This window comes from Perna viridis, chromosome 5, assembly GCF_037379345.1.
Source record: "Perna viridis isolate PV_CMFRI_1.1 ecotype Kerala chromosome 5, ASM3737934v1, whole genome shotgun sequence".
NCBI lineage: Eukaryota > Metazoa > Mollusca > Bivalvia > Mytilida > Mytilidae > Perna > Perna viridis.
The window spans coordinates 49258771-49279389 of NC_142449.1; the positions used below are offsets into that span (position 1 = coordinate 49258771).

The 20619-nt window shown below is 32.6% G+C and overlaps 1 protein-coding gene and 1 pseudogene across 1 annotated transcript; one reads left to right on the top strand and one right to left on the bottom strand.

Annotated features, from left to right (window-relative positions):
• Positions 1-575: 575 nt before the first annotated feature.
• LOC148618082 (uncharacterized) lies at positions 576-8361 on the top strand. The gene is made up of 10 exons (XM_088585951.1): positions 576-752; positions 1166-1253; positions 1847-1894; positions 2464-2631; positions 3521-3676; positions 4051-4077; positions 5309-5611; positions 5931-6053; positions 7502-7630; positions 8219-8361. The coding sequence occupies exons 1-10, from the start codon at positions 675-677 to the stop codon at positions 8230-8232; spliced, it is 1134 nt and encodes a 377-aa protein (XP_088442077.1). The 5' UTR covers positions 576-674; the 3' UTR covers positions 8233-8361.
• Positions 8362-9473: 1112 nt separating this feature from the next.
• Positions 9474-20619, bottom strand: part of LOC148618083 (kinesin-like protein KIF2A) — a 35119-nt pseudogene continuing 23973 nt past the window's right edge.

Sequence of the window (20619 nt, forward strand, 5' to 3'; positions counted from 1 at the left end):
ACAAAGCAACAAAAGTAAAACAGCAACTCGGACTCCATTAAGAACTGGGAGCATGAACCAGGTGCTACGGTAGGATAAGCATCCTCTGCTTTTCTAAAAACGCATGCCGAGTTGCTCATGTTCCAGATGGATACACCGTTACGGTCAACGATAATGAGGTCCATAAAACTTCTGAAGTGATGACATCAATTTTTTAGCAATATAGCCCTGTTCCATAAGCTTACTTTAAGAAGTCTCGAAGGAATTTTCGTACAAATTATTTAATTAATCTGAATATTTGTTTTTAAATTCTAAGTGAAAACAATAACAAATAAAACAAAATTAACAAGCACACATTAACAAATCATCCCTATTTACATGACAAACATGACAACTACATTTCATACATTCAGACAAAATATATGATACAATGTTCAGGATGTTAAAACTAGTTACACCTTTCGAAAGTACTTTAAATTATACATTGTTTATCGTATGACGTATAATCCGTCAACTTCCCACATATTGTCCGAAAAAAAAAAACAACATGAAATAAGAAGGATATATCCTATTTTTATACACTAATACTTCATAAACAACCACAAATTAGAATTCTACAAGGTAAACAGATGTGGGCTACATAACTTGTGAAACTTTAATGTATTTCAAAAGTATAACTTGCATGTATAAGGAAAATGACGATCTTTTTGTTGTATCTAGTTATGAATATTTTTAGTGTTGAGGGAATATTACATGTCCCAATTGGATCATTGGTAAGATTTTATCTTTGTTGTTTCCTTTTTTCAAAATGTTTTGTGTATTGAAGTTTCATATTTTTTTCCCATGTTTTTTTTTTTTTTTTTTGTATCATAATTATAGTATTTTATATAATGAACAAGTTCATGTAACAAAGGTGCCACAGAACAAGATATTGAAAAGTTTAAATTTCTTGTTATTTGTGCATGGAAGTCATATTTAGATACTAGTCAAGTTTGTGAAAAAAGACATCTAGTTATTGAGAAATATGTTCAACGATAACTCATATAAAACGCACCATTTTCACAAGACCCTTGAATTAATTCACATATGAACACATGTTAAATACATATGTTATTTTAAACTTTACCATTTGACGTTTTGTAAAAAAAAATAACCTTTTGTTCAACAGTAAAGAATTTGTTTTTAGAAGCCTGGCTGTGTCCCTCCTAATCCAGACATAAGGTGTGTGTGGTTTAACGACCAATGCAAAAGCAACGACTTTAATTGTCCAGCAGGTTGGTAACTTAGATAAACTAGTTCTAAAGGGCGGTTCAGCTTTAACTGGAACAAGGTAATAAATACTCGTGGAAGTATATATCGGGCATCCTTTGATATGAAGATAAAGTCTACAAATAGAGCTGATTTGCTAATACTTAGATTTGTACTTGTTAATTTTTACAATGTTCTAGAAAATTATCTTCGGATCAATTAACATCGTTTACTTCTTTCAACGTTTTTTGTTTTAGCTTTCATTTTATACTTAGGATATAATTCTTTGATTCTTCAAACAAAACAAACTTCAAAAAGAATAGAAGATAGTTTAGGATGCTTATCCTACCGTAGCACCTTAATGCATTGTTTAAATGTCTTCATAGCAGGTAAAAAAGCCGAATTCAAATTATATTAGACATATTAAAGCACCACACGTGCTGTACGCTTTAAGCAATGGAATCACATAACAACATGATAAGATAGATTTAATGCACTTAAGGTAAAACACTTAAAAATGTTTATTAAAGATTTTTCACAAACTTTGAAATTTCCTTTTATCGATCCTCTTGCATGTAAAAAAAAAAATTAATATTTATTTTAATGTTTAATATTTTAGGCGAGATTTGCTGTGGGGATCAGTGTGGAACCGCTTGTTCAAAGCCTGGTATGTATTTTATGACGTCCCTTATTGAATAAAATGAAAACAATTCATATCATATTTTCAGCAATAAAGATAAGATGCAATTCAGTCTAGCTCTCTACATTCAATCACGAACTCCATGTACACTTGAATCACGCCTTGTACATTTACAATGATAGTACTTAAGTATATATATATATATATATATATAACAAGTCGTAATTGTTCTTTGGTGAATACGATTTTGTGATAAAAATAACATAGATTGTGTATGATATTGGCACTTTGCTGGTGTTGTCGTTCTTGATAAGGTTGATTTTAGTGGACGATGAATGTATGGTTTTCTAAAAAAGTGCAGATCAAAAGACAAGGACTATCGTTACATTTATATGATAATATAGCATATATAGTCCGAAAAAAAAATCCTATGTTCGATGGGTTTGCAACGCAATGAATCACCTCTACTATAGACAACGTCAAAATTTTGTATGGACTGGTACTTTAATTGTATGTCATGATTGTTGTAAGTTTGCATGTTCGGTACCATACTGAAGTTACTTTATAGATTTTCAATATCTATTAACTAATTCCAGTTTGTGACCTACCTAAAGTTACTGGTCCGTGTCTAGGAGACACTGTACGTCTCTGGTACTATGACAAGGTCACTGATTCCTGTCGTAGATTTAACTATGGAGAATGTGCAGGAAATGCAAACAGTTTTACATCATTGGATGACTGCAACAAAGTGAAATCAACTTGTGGTAATGCTACATAAGTTATCATGGTATATTTCTGGCTAACAATTTCACATCAAGAACTACAGCTGTTTTCAATGCATTCACGGATCAGAATCAAATAATGATTATAAATACTTTATGTCGGTATTGTCACACAAAGTCGCATTTGTGTCAAAAACCTGTCAGTTTGTCAAACTTGTTGAGAGCTGACGATCAAGCAAAAGGTGTTCTTTATGTGTTTATCATTCTTTTCAAGATGCAGGATATAAAAATTATGCACATTGTCGATCTATGCTTAGCATTTACGCGGCGTACTTTTTCTGCAAATTGCACATAAAATACATTTTTTGAGTTTGTCAGGTATCGTTATTTGAATCAATTTCAGATATCGTAAACCGAAAATGATTTCAATGACCCATTTTGTTTTACTCAAATTGTACACTCGGTTCAAACATAGCTAAGATGCGGTCTTTTTATATTTTGGATCCATGGAGAGTTGGTTTTATCATTTATTTTTTTTTTATGGCGGAGACATCTGATTTGTAACCTCATAATTACAATCTTTTGTAATTTTACATAAAAACTGACTTAAAGAGGTGACGCATAACGACAGTAATTTCGTATGAATTTGGACCTGTAGGAACTTCACACAACACACAAAACAAAAAAATGATATATATTTATTAATTATACCTGAATATTATTTGTCAATTAAACCATAAATGTATAAGTTTTTTTTTCTTCTCTAAAATTTAATTGAAAATAAACACTATTAAACAAAGTTCATGGATTCTTTTCAGTTTAAATAGATCTCCTAGGATTCCAGGTTTTGGTGTATACATGTAACAATAATAAAAACACCTATAAATCATATTTTTACCAACAGATATAGAAATGATAAAATAATTTGCAGCATGTCGCCTACCTAAGTACACTGGGCCATGTGAAGCAAGCATAGATAGATATTATTACAATCACAAGAGCGGCAGGTGTGAGAAATTTAAATATGGTGGATGTCAGGCAAACAAAAATAACTTTGAAACTCTACAAGCATGTAAAACAACATGTGGTAGGTATTGCAGTTTAAATATTAAATGGCATTCTTTAAGTGTGTGTTTCTTGTTTTACCATTTTTATTATTTTAATTTTAACGTTATTACATGAATTTTAATTGTAATACATTAAAACAAGTACAATTTGTGTATATTATGATATTATGACGTAGTGGTGTTCATATTGCCCAAGTAAAGGTCCAAGGTGTGTCAAATTGGCCCGGGACAACTCTAAAAGCAAATATGACGAACCCAGAATCTAGAGTTTTCTGGAAATGCGTTGGTAAGACTGGTATTACTCGAATATGCTTATATTGGGCTTACTATTTTAGGAGTATTTAGGTAGGACCAATATACTATAGATATGAGCTTAAACATTCATTTTTTGTAGGTGATTTCCCTAACCCTTCTCCAATTAGTAAGTATTTATTGTATATGATAGTTGCTCGGGCGTTAAACCCAAATAATCAATCATAGTATTTGATTGTAGATCCAAAATGTTCTACTCACTTTCTTTTTTTGTTTTGTTTAATTACAAATTATAATCATTTCCAGATTTGTAGCTATTAATCTTGATAGTATATACATGAATTTGTCAATGGAAAGGGAAACTGATTTTTTTTGTCTGTGAAAATGTTGTACCTAAGCTGTATATCTTTATATAAGAAAAATACAAATAAATAAAAAAAATATAAAGAATTATCTTGTCATGAACATTATGATCAGTTTAGACAGAGAGCTATGAAATATAAAAGAATACAAGCATCACACGTTACATATATGTGGTCCTTTTAGTAAATTATGGTTTCGTAAGTACAGCTCTTCAATGATGTAAACGTCTCATTTCCACAATAAACCATCCACACATTTCCCCTAGAAAAATCCCCACCATCCATGGAATCCCATTGTATTTTCGTTATGAAATATTTACATTATCGAATTATATTGAATATTTCTAAATATAAACATGTTATTTTCAATTAAATGTAATATATTTTGCATATTTGACCCCATTTAAAATCATCACTCCCACCATATATCATCCCCATTCTCCACCCCCATATACCATATATCGGAAGATTCCCAATACTAGACTGTAATTGCTTTTTGTTTTTGTTCTATTATAATACCATATATTTTATGCCACCCATTTCTAAACTAACAACTCATTGTTAAAGAATAATCAAGGGAACCAAAGTTATAGGGTAATGAAAAGAATGTTGTCCAGTGACAAAGACCAGACATGGAAAGCAGACATACACAACAAAGGACATAAAGTAATTAAAATCATATATACAAAGTAACAAAAGTATGAATGAGCAACTCGGACTCCACTAAAAACTTGGAGCATGGACCAGGTGCACAGTAAATATATCACTGCTTTGTACTACATGTACTAGTGTTCTCGAAATTATCCATCCACAGTTTTCCATGTATGTATATTAAGTATCGATTAAGACTAAATTTGTTTAGTGTCCGGTACAAGTATATTTAAATTTAAACAAATATTATAAGGAAATCAGAAAATGTTTGAATTCAAATATATTGAAACTGTTAAAAGGTACCTGTATTATCTAATTTTATTTCACGTGAATTGTTTGATAAAATTGCTCAAGTATTGCTACTGACCAGTTGATAGTAATTAATAGGACCAATGGAAAAACCTGGAAAGTGTCCTGTTCCTACTGAAGTTGGAATATGTGTGGAAAAATGCAGCAAAGATGGGGACTGCAAAGGGACACAGAAATGTTGTTCTAACGGTTGTGGACATACATGTACAGATGTACTTCCTGTGGTAAAACCTGGGTTTTGTCCACTTCTTCCTCCAAATACAGTTGGTCATTGCGCTGAAATTTGTACTGGCGATGCTAGTTGTCCAGGAACACAGAAATGTTGCTCGAATGGGTGTGGTCATGAGTGTTCATTTCCAACTGGTGGAATTAAACCACCACGTAAGTTCTGATAACTAAAAAAGAAATTGTGTTTATTGCATTTAAAGATAAATGTCTGTTTTCCCTGTAACGTACTTACTTACCTTAAAACAATGTTTTATATGAATATGTTTTCATTTAATCAATATGTTTTCTCTTACATTCTCCTTAATTATTTATGAAGCAGGATTTAATTGAATACATTTGTAGATTTAGTATAGTTGTACAACGTTCCAAGAATAATATAGAAATTTTAAGTGTTATTCATCATAAATGAACCTTTACAATTTCGTATCGATGGATATTTGCTAAAAGTTGTTTTTATTTCTTTGCTTTACAGCATGTCCCGTCGGGAACCCCCTTACAAAGACAGGAAGTTCAGGGTTGGTGTATTGCGGGAAAATTCCAAATAATCAGAGTTGTCCTAAAGGATATTACTGTAATGGAGTTGTGTGTTGTCAGCGTAAGGATGCCGGGCAAATAAGAATCACTACACAAGTCGTTTAAGCGCGTAAAATACACGTCTTACGTCTACTTAATAAAACAATTTCTCCCTAATTGAAAATGAAGTGACAAATGTGCAAACGCACAGAAATCAAAGAAAATTAAAACAAACCAAACTAATATCTAAACATACAAAATGGGAGTGTTTTGATCATGCCAAAGTACTTTAACCCCACCACATATTTTGCACCTGTCCCAAGTCATGAATTTCTGGTCTCTGTATGTCTTGTTTCGTTTTCCCTTTCATTTTATTCTTATGCTGCTGAACAATCCATGTTTAATGTTGTGTTGGGGCCAGCCTACCTTTTGTTGCGAAGGTTTCCTCATTGTTCATTGAAGACCTATTAATGGCTTTGAGATGACATTTGTCATTCTGTTGGATTTCTTTCTTGTCTCTTTGACATATTAATTATATCCATTTTCGTTTTAACCAATAAGGACCAAACGTAATATATTTTAAAAAAAACCTACATCTTTCTTCCAGCCATCATCCGACTTTTTTTGAAGGTCTACTTCGAAGAAGCGAAAGTATATAAGTGTTGGAGATCGCTTATAAAATAAAAAAGACAATTTGTATTTATAGTGTTTACACATCAACTACGGACACAATAAATCCTTTAAAACATCAGCTTTAAAGATTTTGCTTTCGTTTTATCAAACGTGATTTTATTACATGAACTTATTTATAGGATACAAAGGTTTACTAGTTAGTTAATTTGTAACGTCTGCATAGGAAACCAATCTTCATGATGGATGTCATCAATATAAGTAATAATGTAAAACAGAGATTTTGAAGATTAAATGAGCAACCAGTACACCACTAAGGCCCCGGATGAAGAACCTAATAAGCAACTTGCGCTTTTCCTGATATATATATGCCAAGTTGCGGCTAAACCATCGCATTTTTTTTATCAAAATGTATAGATTACTTATAGCTATTTACCGACTGGGAGCTTCTTGTCTTTTGTCCTATTTTTTTCGTTGTGTTTTATGTTCATTGTTATTCGTTTTCATTTTTTTCTATGGATTACGTCTACTTTCGTAATTTATGAATAGAGTCACGTTATTTATTTAAGGGCCTTTTACAGCTTGTTTTATTAAAATTATGGTATGGGTTTTACCAATCATTGAAGGCAGTGTGGTGACTTGTAGAAGTTTAATTGGTCTTTGCTTTGCTTTTGGTTGGTGACCGTCTCATTTGGAATCATACCACGTCTCTGTTTTTATCTTATTTATTGTTATTTGTGTTTTTAGTTTATTCTCTCTATATACGTGTGTTTGTTTTGAAGTGATTAAACTATAAATCGTTAAAATATGCATTTACGAAAAAAATTAGTGTTCAGACCAAATTCACGACAAATCTTAATTTTATTTTCAAATCAATGTAAATGATATTATATTTTATAGAGGTATGCAAGTTTGGTCCACCATTAAATGGAATATTTTGCGGTAGAGGTTCTGAACGTAAAGACTGTCCAAAAGGCTATTCGTGTAACATTGCACCTAATGATGCATATGCAATCTGCTGTCCATCTGGTAGGTACAGTTGACCTCCTCGATCATGACTTACCTAACATTTTGCAGCGAAACCCATCGAAAAAATGTAATTTGAATCATTTTGTTCTTTTTTTAATATTCAGCCAAGAATACAATCCTCATTGCTGAAACATTATCCTTAGTGTTTCGATTATTTCTAACTTTGAACATCGTTTTGAAGCCGTTTTTAATATTTTCATGCCATCAAAACAAGAATGGCTCGCTGAGTAGTAAAACACAAACAAAAACATACTCTTTTAGCTCAATCATGTCTAGCTAGTGTGTCAAAAATCAAGACATCTAAACATTCATAATTTTGCGTGATTTTGATTTTTTTTTTTAATCTCTAGGATACAGTATGGTGCTTATTTTGCCAAACAAGTGCACTTTATATTTCATGAGTGTAGGAAATCTTTCATCGCTAATTCAATACCCATATACTTTTTTTCTTTCTACTATTCGATAGGGTTATAGTGACTTTGACACATTATGTCTCTCCTCTTGTGGTCATTATACCGACAAAACACTTATCGCCATTTTGTTTCAATTGGTTTGCCAAAAAATGTGATTTATTTTTTTTTCTTTCAGGTAAAATGGAATAGGTTGGTGCCAGTCTGAAAAAGGCTTAGTTATAGTAAAACACACTCAAATATTCAAGTGTTTTTAATAATGTGAAAAAAATGTAGAAAGAAATGTACGTCATGCATCAATAAATTGCGATATAAAGTTAAGTGCTTCCTGCAATAGAAAAACATTTTATGCGTTCCTCTCATGATTTCCTGCTTTTTAGATCGCTTGAAATTACATATTTAATTTTTCTGACATCTATGGCAACACCGCCTGCACTAAGTCTAGCGCCGTAGACCACTCGGCCAGCTAGGCTATATAAAAATATAGCTTTCGCTGGCCGAGTCATTCCTCCTCGTAGGATTAATCTAGTGCTGTAACTGAGTACACGATGTATGGTAGTACGGGACAGTTCATCTAGGTGTTAATATGTAGGATAGAGGATCAAATAAATGATGCATATCACAACAATATATATATATATATATATATATATATATATAGTGTACAACAACTGGTATGGGTAACTTGTGGCTGTCTAAATATGATAGATTGTTTAATAATGTATTTCGTACTTAAAAGTGGTTGGTACTAGGTGGTCAATACACAGTTTCTCTTGTATTTCTCTTTGGGCCTATCTTCAACACCAACTTACCCCACTGATTGATGTCTGAAAATTGGCAGCAATTTTCTATACATGATTGACTTTATTTCTCAGAATTATTAAAGGAATTCAATTGGTGTAATATTGACCTTTCAATGGACTCTGGAAGGAGGCTACATACAAATATTTCATATCTGCAACTCCCTCTCCACCACTTGATGGACCATAACAAAATAATAATTTTATGTCAATGTGGACAGATGATTCTGAGTTAAGATCAAGCCTACATCAACATTACATCACTGATAATAAGTAACTCACAATACAAGAAATAATCTACAGCTGCATAACAAATATAAAACCGTAGGAAATATTTCTTAGTTATAACAGATAAACCATTACACAACTTAAGTACAATACAATAAAGACAGACATTTGATAAACAGGAAGAGGATATATGACCGAGTTGATATATGATAAATCTCATTAAACTAAAGCTTAAACCTAATTTGAAATAAGTACTCTGGACAGTTGAGCTGACATAAAAATTCTTGGGCAGAAGTAAGCATATCCAAGAAGTAAGCATGCATGGAATAAAGTGAAACGAACCCATCCCCATTCATTTCTTTAAGGGGGCATAACAAAAACAATTGAAAACATGATTACAGCAGATCAAAGCCCTCTATAGTAATGTTGAAATGAAATGGCAAGTTGGATGAGGTTAGAAGTAATATAACAAAGTACATCATCAGTCTTACCTGCTAAATCTATCAATGAAAAATTTCCATGTAGTCGATCATTACTCCTGAAAAGTTAAATTTGATAGTTAAAAGCAATGAATTGATTATATGTCTGTAGATTCAATTATACTTGGGTACATTTCAAGCTTTGCAAACTTAATAAAACTACTGACTTTGTTTTTATTTCTTGCATTTTTGCATATTTCCTTCAAGAATTCACATTTCTAAAAACACAATCAAAAAGCCTTATAAAGAGGTATTTTTCTAAGATATAAACACAGAAAAATAACTTTGAACATTGTCTGTAGTCAACTTTAATTTTGCAGAAAACTTCACTGAAAAGTGGCAAAAAATGGAAACAAAATCACTAACTTCCTTACAGAGCCCATGATCATGTTATTACAATTCTAGGATCGCAGACATTTCAATTCAAATTAATTTCAAATAGAATGATAACAATTTTTAGGCTACTGCTTTTCAAAGTAAACATTATTCATAAAAGAAATTCTCTAATGTGGATGGATTTGCAGGTTCATTATTAGGATCTAGTGAATCTACCCCTTTCTGTATTAATACTGTTTGTTTGTATTACATCTGTAATAGTAAATTTATAATGCATATTAAGCGAAAGGTTAAAGATAGGTCCTCTAAATGCTTAACACCAAACATCATTTTCTAATTTAAAAATAGTAGAATGATAAAATACATGTATACAATGCTACCATATACTGATAATTATCATTATATATCAGAAATTTTCCTAGCTAAAGGTAAAAGGATATAATCATAATGAAACCGTAATAATAACACTATTCTTTTACCTTTTCCGAACAATTATTTGGAAAACAGCATGTGATCTAGAAGAATGTTGATTTGCCGATGTTTGTCCTGATGTCCGTACATTATTGCCATGTTGAGTAAGCCGTAACACATCATCAACTGAGTCTATCGATTCTTCTTTTAATCCAACTACTTGAACTTGAACTTTGTGATCTTCCAATACTCTGAATTTTATTTTTTTATTTAAGAAATCAAAAACCTGAAATTTATATCCAAAAACATACATACATATTTGGTATTTAAAATATTCTTAGGGCAATTAGGGCACATAAAATAATTCAAATATTCTTTGGACCCACTTTCACTTGAAATACAGACTGAAAATGTTCTAGATAACAGATAAATATGACCATAAACATCAACCTTATACAAGTAATAACAAATCTCATAATTTGATTATGATCAAAAGTGACAATTTATCTCATGGATAGTCTAAAGCGTGGTTAAAATTTAGCCAAATAAAACTTTGTTTGACTTTGACCAACAAGTATTGAATAACCTCATGTCAGGATTCAAGATCACAGACAAAACCAACTGTCTATGGAAACAGGCGATTGCAGCACCATAGCTATATATATATTAAATTAGACATGACCCCTAACTGGACTAATATCTTCTGCAGCCTGTTAAATCCTGTACATTTAGTGACTGATGTGGACACAAACTCATATTGGACACAATTTTAATGAGGGATAGACTTAAAACTTTTGACAAACAATTTGTGGCCATTTTTTAAACTCCCAACTTGAAACAATTATATACTTTTGTTGACAACACAATAACAAAATATGACTACAAAATTCATGACAATATGAACATTCCAATATTGTAATTTAGCACCACATTAAGTTTCATAACAATCCTGCAAGTTGTAGCTGACAACATATGAGACAAAGACAAAGTCCAACAGCCATCATTTCTACAATTTTTACCCAAACAAGATTGGTCTTTAATCCATTATTCAACAAATATCTGTGGTTTCAGTGCAGTTGATTTTTGAAAAATGGCCAATAGACTCTGGTGGCTATCTTGTTTAATAAAATAGAACCAGAATGTTATCCCATGTTAAAGTTGTCTCTCTCATTATTTTTGTGAAGTCTGGGCACCATTGGCTAAGTAGAAGCAGGGATACAGGCAAAAATAAGCTTCCACATAGGGACTCAATGGTAACTTTTGAGTGGCTGCAGCCATCTGAGCAACACAAAAAGTGGATCATAAGTAGAGTGCATTGAGGTCATCAAACAAATCAAGTTTCAAAACATTGGCACATGTGGTTTAAGAAAGTTGATCTGAGATAATTGGCCAATCAAAGGCTGAGATAGTATCTTGTGGCCATCTTGTTTTATCAAATGGAACCTAAAGTGGATCCTTTGAAGAAACTCATGCATACATCATTTCTGCCAAGTATGATTAAAATTTGTCAAAATTGTGTATCTATTGAACTCCAAAACAAGTTAAGATACCCTACCCTCAAAAAAACGTTTTAAAAAAATCATAAAAATCAGATCAACAAAAACCTTTTCCCATCAATTCTAATTATAACACCCATTTCACCTGTTTTAGCCCCTTATTGTTAAAAAGTGTGGGGCAAAAAACCTGTAAAAACTATTTGGCCCTCTGTCATGTCATTAGGAACAATATGTTGAAATTTCAAAAAGATTGAATAAGTTTTACTTTAGTTCTAGTAAAAAAACCAAAAGTTAACAGATGCCAACAACAATGACATTATATTTTCCTGCAGGCACTTGGTTTTTGTGATTACTTGAATATCAGGTGGCTGCTCTTGACAAAGACCAGACATGGAAAACAGACATACACAACAAAGAACATAAAGTAACTAAAATCATACATAAAAAGTAACAAAAGCAAATAAGCAATTCGGACTCAACTAAAAACTGGGAGCATGGACCAGGTGCACCGGCAGGGTAAGGGCCCTCTGTTTTTCTAGAAACACCTACTGAGTTGCTCATAAAAAGTCAAGTCAATATTAGATAAACGAGGAAAGGAATACTATGACTATTGAATAAATCTGTTTTCACAGAGCAGATGGATACACCATAACGATCCACGAGTTCATGATGACGACAATAAAACTTCTGTATTGATGACTTCAATCTTGTAGCAACATAATGCTGTTCCAGAAGCCCATTTGTTAGAGTTCTAGCACGATACAAAAAGTCGGCGTAGTTTCGGCAAGCTCTTGCAAAACGTATGAGTTGTGATATGAACACTCCATACGCAGGTGTTGAAGGGATGTTGCCACAGATGAAAGGAAAGTTGACAATTTGGAATGAAAAGTCAACACGTTTGTCGTAAAGTTTGGTCAATAGTTTTCCTTTACCATCGATTTCTAAGTGTAGGTCAAGATATGAGGCCGACTTCACAGTGTCTGTAGTATCCTTTATCTCAGGTTTTTTGGGATAACATGCGATGTATCAAATCCCCGAAATTAGGATTGTTTAAAGATAATACATCATCTATATAGCGGATACTGAGATCAAAGGATCTAGCCAAATGATATTCTTTCTTTCGGATCCGATCAGCTATAAAGTCAGCCTCATAAGAGTGAAGGAATAGGTCAGATAGTAAAGGAGCACAATTTGTTCCAACTGGAATACCGACCATTTGTTGAAAAACATGTCAACCACAATGGACAAATATGTTGTCAATTAAAAATTCCAGCATTTTGTAAACATCTTCCCCTTTATGTTTGGAAGATGATTTGGAATTATTTCTTACAAAGTATGAGGAATCCCTACCAAGACCTATATATTTGTATCTAGGTGTACCATTTTTTTTTGAAAAACAACGATGTATAATGTTTTTAAGTCGGGATTTTAACTGAGTATGGGGAATAGAAGTGTACAGTGTTAAAAATTATAGGTTTTAATGCTATTATATTCAGATAATAGTCTTGAACTGATTGTCTCCAAAAGATCTTTCAAATTTTTCAGTCTCCACATTGAATTATTTCCCCTACTTGAGTACCAAGTGTTGTGGTAGGACTGTGACAGTTGTGAGTATAGAAGTTAAAAAGTTTTGAAAGAGGTTTGGTGGTACATTTTGCGGATCCAGCTATGAAACGTTGATTTTATGGATTCTTGTGGAGTTTAGGAATCCAGTACATAGACGGTAAATCACAATCATCGTCCTTGGTAGAGAGACAAAGAGGATAGCACAGATTTATGGTTTTCCACAATCTCTTCTTTGGAGAGTGTGGTAGCAGTATAGGTCTTATCACTGCTATTATTTTCTACGTCTACCTCTGTCAATTAACATTGGATGTAAGACGTGTTGCAGACAAAAACAATGTTGTTTTGGGCTTTGTCTGCTAGTACGACAACATATTTGTCATGTATAGTAGACAATGTTTTTTTGCTACATCTGGGTCTTTGAAAACGGATATAGCCTTGGCACTCATTGACCTACTTGAAACTTTGAACGAATATGCTGAAATGCCACAATGTCAAAATTGCCCCCTAAGGCTTTGATATTATCTAATAACCTGATTATAAAATTATAATTAACAAAGAACTTTGCAGAACACAGCATGATTGGACCCAAGCATGTTGAACTCTGATCACTTGGGACAGACACAATATTAATTTTTGACTCACTTAAGCATAAGGACTTACACAATAACTGGTTTGGAAACAATATTGCACAAAATTTCTGCTTTGAGGGTGCTCATAAAAAACCTTAGTCTATGATCCTAATAACTCTAAAAATGTAAAGATATCTGGAATTTAAAAAAGGCAGACAGGGATTTTAAGTTCAATAAACAAATGCCAACATTTTGAAAATATGGTAATATATTACATATGGTGTAACAGTCTTCATTGTTCATTGGTTATTATGATCACATGATGCCAAGGATATTCCACTTACATGAAGCCTTGTTTCTATTTTTAAAATTGATGCTATGTTTCTATTTCTATGTATATTGATGCTATACTTCTAAATTTAGATCCGGTCATAAACGTTCCATAATTACTCTCAACCAATCATGGCGGAAGCACCACAGACTAAGTAGACAAAAAGAAAAGTTGCAAGTTTAGCAGATGGAGATATAAACAAATCCAAGGGCCATAACTTTCGTAAAAATCATTCAACCACAACCAAAGTCGAACTTAATCTGTAACTGTTCATAACAAGACCACATACCAAAAACAAACTTATTTGGTAAAAGCATTACAACAGAAGAGGGTCCCAGGAGCCTGAATCGCTCACCTTGTTGAATTTTGCCTTTGAAAGGCAATAAATTAAACAAAAAGTTGTCCAACAATTTTGACTCAAGAAGTCTTTGGTAGGACTTATCACAAGATCTTTTCAACAATTGAAAGTTTCTTTTAATCTATCATAGTTTTCAAGATATTTACTGAAAACTATTTTAAAAAAAGTCATTTTTCCCCTTTCAAGGGCAATAACTCTTACAAGGAGTCTGAAGACTTTTGTAGTCCTAAGTATATGGATCATTTCAGCTATTGAAAGAATTTGGATAAACCTAACGGTTTTGGAGATATATGTGAAAAACTACTGTCTGACCCCTATGTTCTATTTTTAGTAACGGCGGCCATGTTTTTCGACAAATCAAAAATTCCCACTTCAGTTCTATGCAGTATACCCCAAGAAACATTCATACGGAGTTTGGTTTCAATTGGTCAAGTAGTGTCAGAGGAGAAGAGTTTTGAAAGAAATAGCATTGAAAATAGCAAAATTCGTTAGAAAAGGACAATAACTCCAACATGGCTTAACAGATTAAAACCAAAATTTGACCAGAGATAGATCTTATCAGGCTGCACACTTTTACCTAGTCAGAATTCAGCTAAACCTAACGGTTTAGTAGATATATGTGAAAAACTACTGTCTGACCCCTATGTTCTATTTTTAGTAACGGCTGTCATGTTTTCAATAAATCAAAAATCCCCATACAAGTTCTATGCAGTATACCTCAAAAAACATTCATACATAGTTTGGTTCTAATTAGTCAAGTAGTGTCAGAGGCAAAGATTTTTGAACGAAATAACATTAAGACTGGCAAAAATCGTTGAAAAAGGGCAATAACTCCAACATGGCTTCACGGATTAAAACCCAAATTTGACCAGAGATAGATCTCATCATGCTGAAAACTTTAATCCCATCAAAGTTTAGCTTAACTTAACGGTTTAGGAGATATATGTGAAAAACTACTGTCTGACACATATGTTCTAAATTTAGTAATGGCAGCCATGTTTTTCGACGAATCAAAAATCCCCACATCAGTTCTATGCAAGATACCCCAAGGAACATTCATACATAGTTTGGTTCTAATTAGTCAAGTAGTTTCAGAGGAGAAGAGTTTTGTATAATTGTTAACGACGACGGCGGAGACTACGGACACCAAGTGATGGCAATAGCTCACATGGCCTTTGGAAAGAAACTGTGAAACAAACGGAAAGAAGGGAAAGGTGCCGTCGATCATTACCAGTTATATCAGATTCACTTTTATATAACAAACAACATAATAAAATAAATTTTGCGTAGTTTCCTTAAGTTTTGTTTTGGAAAATTTAAACTTAGTCCTTTGTAAGGAGATTACATGATCATGCAAAAATAAAAGCTTTCACACTCATCTGCCTTTACTCATTTCGATTGCATCTATAAAAACCTATATCCACACAACTGTTTTTTTTCTGTGGCATGTTTATTTGATTCACAGGAAAATGTATTACTGAATTTTATCAACCTTTTATTAATTATAGAATTGTATAAATTTACATAACTATAACAATGCACAAGACGAATCTTGATGTTTTGGAAATTTGTTATATTAGATAATGAATGAAATCTTACCATGAATTTAACAAGAGACTCGCTCACCTGGTTTAATTTTGCCTTTCAAGGGCAATAAATTAAACAAGAAGTTGTACAACAATTCTGACTCCAGAAGACTGATAGGACTTATGATAAGGATCATTTCAGCAATTAAAAGTTTCTATCTATCACAGTTTTTAAGATGTTGACTGAAAACTGTAAAACAAAAGGTCATTTTGTCCAAGGGCAATAACTTTTACAAGGTATCGTCTGACAAATTTTATCCCTGAAGACTTTTGTAGTCTAAATAATTAGGATCCTTCCAGCTATTAAAAGAATTTGGCTACACCTAACGGTTTTAGAGATATAAGCAAAAAACTAATCTGACCCCTATGTTCTATTTCTAAAAATCCCCACATCAGTTCTATGCAGGATACCCCTAGCAACATTCTTACCAAATTGGGTTTCAATTGGTCAAGTAGTGTCAGAGTAGAAGATAATTGAAAGAAATAAAATTAAAAATATCAAAAAATGTTAAAAAAAAAAGGCAATAACTCCAACATGGTTTAACAGATTAAAAGGAAAATTTATCCGCAATTAGATCTCATCTGATGAACACTTTTACCCCATGCCAGAATTTAGCTAAACCTAACCGTTTTAGAGATATATGCGAAAAACTACTGTCTGACCCCTATGTTCTATTTTTAGTAACAGCAGCCATGTTTTTCCATGAATTAAAAATTCCCACAACAGTTCTATGCAGGATACCCCAAGAAACATTCATATCAAGTTTGGTGCCAATTGGTCAAGTAGTGTCAGAGGAGAAAATTGGAACCATACTCAGAAACAAAAACATGAATTAAAGTCTTTTACAAGGAAACTGGTTTCTGAAATGTGTTGTCTTACAAACACTGTCAGAGTGATTCAATATGCAACCACTCTAATCAAAACGATGTCAATGTTTAAGGACAAACACAAATTTTACTGAAGCAAGTGCACTTAACTGAAGTTTGATGGGGCATTTCAGAAAATCAAGCATCTATGAAACACATGGTAACTTTGACAGCCCACCATTTTAAAAATAAATGAGTTAACTCCGTGTCCCAGAATTATCCCAGCTTACCTCTAGATTTGCAGTTTACAAGTCCGAATGTCCGAAACATATGACTTAACTGAATACAAACCTTGCCACTGTTTTCTCACAGAAACTTGAATGCACTGATAAATCTGCTTTCTTGTACTTCGAATGGAACATTTTGAACACATCCCTGGCTGTACAAGGTACACAATAATTAAATATAATGTACAAACTTTCATGCCAGTTTTTGAATAGAATCATTTCATCATTAATACTACATTATTATTAATGGATATTGTCATACTGATCCTGTATTACAGGATTTATAGAATGAATATTGGGAAATATGGTCATATAGCACGAGCTTGAAAGAGCCATATGTATACTACGATATACTCATGCAATTTTTTCATGTATAGTAATTTTTTTAAATGCTTTTTTGTCACCCATGAAATCATGAATTTGATGTTACATTGCACATTTTAATGCACACTTTCTGTGATAATTGTTAAGGTGCCATACAACAAATTCAATATATTTTTGGATTGGATTGAGGTTAGGAGTATTGGCTAGATGCGGAGACAAGTATGGCTGATGAGATCAAATAACAAGATTGATATGAAAACACCTCTTTCATGACCCCTTCAATGGCTTTATATCATCAGTCAGAACAAAATACCAAAATTGCAACTAATGTAAGTTGTAACATACAGTTTGTCTCTGTTCCTATCTGATTTTATTTATGCCTTGAACTTACCTGCTAAACAGTATATACCCTTGGAACCAAATATCAACTCATCATCTAAAACCACTAATAATATACTTCTAAGGGCAAGCTTGATATGACTGCAAAAATTGAAACCCTGAACAGCTGGGACAGCTGGAAAGTAGACACACCATGGAAGCTTAATACATCTTCAAGTTTTGATTGCGAATTGACTTTTAAGAAGAATCAAAGTGTCCCCTTTCTGTTCCTTATTTCATAAATGGTTTCAGTCATAACCTGAAAAATCAATGCCAACCAACCCTTGGGAATATGGAACCTCGCAGCAGAATTTAAAAGAGATTTATTACTCTATTTCTGTGTAAAGAACAACAACATTGCCATACCATATTTTACCCAAATCTCATATTTACATGTACATATATAAATATGAACACACAAAGCACCTAAAGTTTCAAATACTGTATTTAGTCATTGAAAGCAAACTTATGTTTTTCAATAATGCTCTTTGTTTTGTAGTGAATAAATGACCGATCACAGTGTACCTTCAACATTATACCTGAAACTAAACTAAACTTTTTCTCATGTACATGTATGAACGTTTATATTCAATAAAATTCATGACACTTTACTTATAGAATAACAAACCTAAACTATTTATTTACAAAATTTACATTTTGGCAAATGGGGACTTAAACAACTGCAGCTGAAAATAGAATGTATATAATGTCTCTCTGGAAAGGGGGACAACTCAACTATGAAACTTGGAAATGAGAGAAAAAATTGTATTTATTATTATTATTAAAAAATACTTTTAATAATTACCAAAATTTGAATTGACATAGCCAAACTAATATATTAAAGCATGTTAAAAATAACAAGGCAAGAATGGTAATAAAATAGTAAGGCATTAAAACACATGTAAGCATGGTATCAAAACAGAAAAAAACATTTAACCATACGTAAGCATGATATCAAAACGGGGAAACATTTAAATATACGTAAGCATGGTATCAAAATGGGAATACATTTCACCAAACTTAAGCATGGTATCAAAAAGAAAAGCATTAAACCATACGTAAGCATGGTATAAAAATGGGAAGGTAATTAGCCGTACATAAGCATGGTACAAAACGAGAAAATAAACCATACGTAAGCATGATATCGAAATAGACAGGCATAAATTCATACGTGAGCATGGCATCAAAAAGGGAAGCATTTAACCATATGTAAGCATGGTATCAAAATGGGAATACATTTCACCATACGTAAGCATGGTATCAAAAAGGAAGACATTTAACCATACGTAAGCATGGTATCAAAAGGGGAAAACATTTAACCATACGTAAGCATGGTATCAAAAAGGAAAACATTCGACCATACGTAAGCATGGTATCAAAAAGAAAAGCATTAAACCATACGTAAACATGGTATCAAAATGGGAAGGTAATTAGCCGTACGCAAACATGATATCGAAATAGAAAGGCATACATCCATACGTGAGCATAGCATCAAAGAGGGAAGCATTTTTAAAAATTATTAGCAAGGTTTCAAAAAGAGAAATATACAACATGAGTACACATGAAAAACAAAAACATTAAAGTATAGATAAACATCAAAATAAAGATCATTGGCCAGTAACTACACATGGAAATAATAAACAATATAAGTACCCTAAAGCACTGACAACATGGTGAGTGGTGGGTAGGATGGCGAAAATTTAAAAGAAAACACTAATTAGGATGACCTCAATAAATAGTCTGTTAACTGAACAAAAAACTGCAAAACTGATGACGTATCCCTGACTTGCCCCACTTGACCTATTACCTAATTACGAAACAGCCTCTGGGGTTATTGAATAAACAGCTGGTTGTAGATAATTATTATTCCATTTGCTAGTAGTAAATTTAATATGCTGATATCAAGACAGTTATTGTTTTGACAACTTATTCTAAATAATATATTGTTATACACTTTAAACCCAGGAAGCGAAGGAAGCCTAGCATCCCCTGTCAAGAACTGCATTATTAATGGACGATTAAGATATCAAGGTTATCATGTGTACTGACAACTTTTTTTACTTCTCCTTGTCTTTAAACTGAGTTGTGGGAAAACTATGGTACTACTGCTTGTGGCACTGGTTTGCCAAATGATATAATGTGTCCAACTTTTTAAAATTGTCATTGCTCATTAGCAAAATTTGTTGTTCAATGACAAGCATTTTTTACCGTTTCCAGAGAATGGTTATAGGGATAGATTCACGAGCCAAACAGAGCGAGGAATGATAGGCAGACTGGATAGAAGACACAACCTTAACCAAATCTTCTTTGGCTACACCAATAAGAAACTTATCTAGTCTTTAACCAATATTTGTTAAATATCTTACATGTGTTTTCCCACTTCCTGTCTGACCATAGGCAAAACATGTTGACATTCCTCCATCAAATATACTTTCTACTAAAGGCTTGGCAGTGAATCTGAAAGGAAGTACAACAGGCTCATTAGCTATGTACATGTTCAGTGAAAGCTGTGTAAACTAAACACTTTCAGACTATAGAATTTGTACAATTTAAATAGGTGTTTAGACAGGATCAAAATATATTGTTTATGGCATGGCGGTTGTTCAGAACATATCTGCATTAG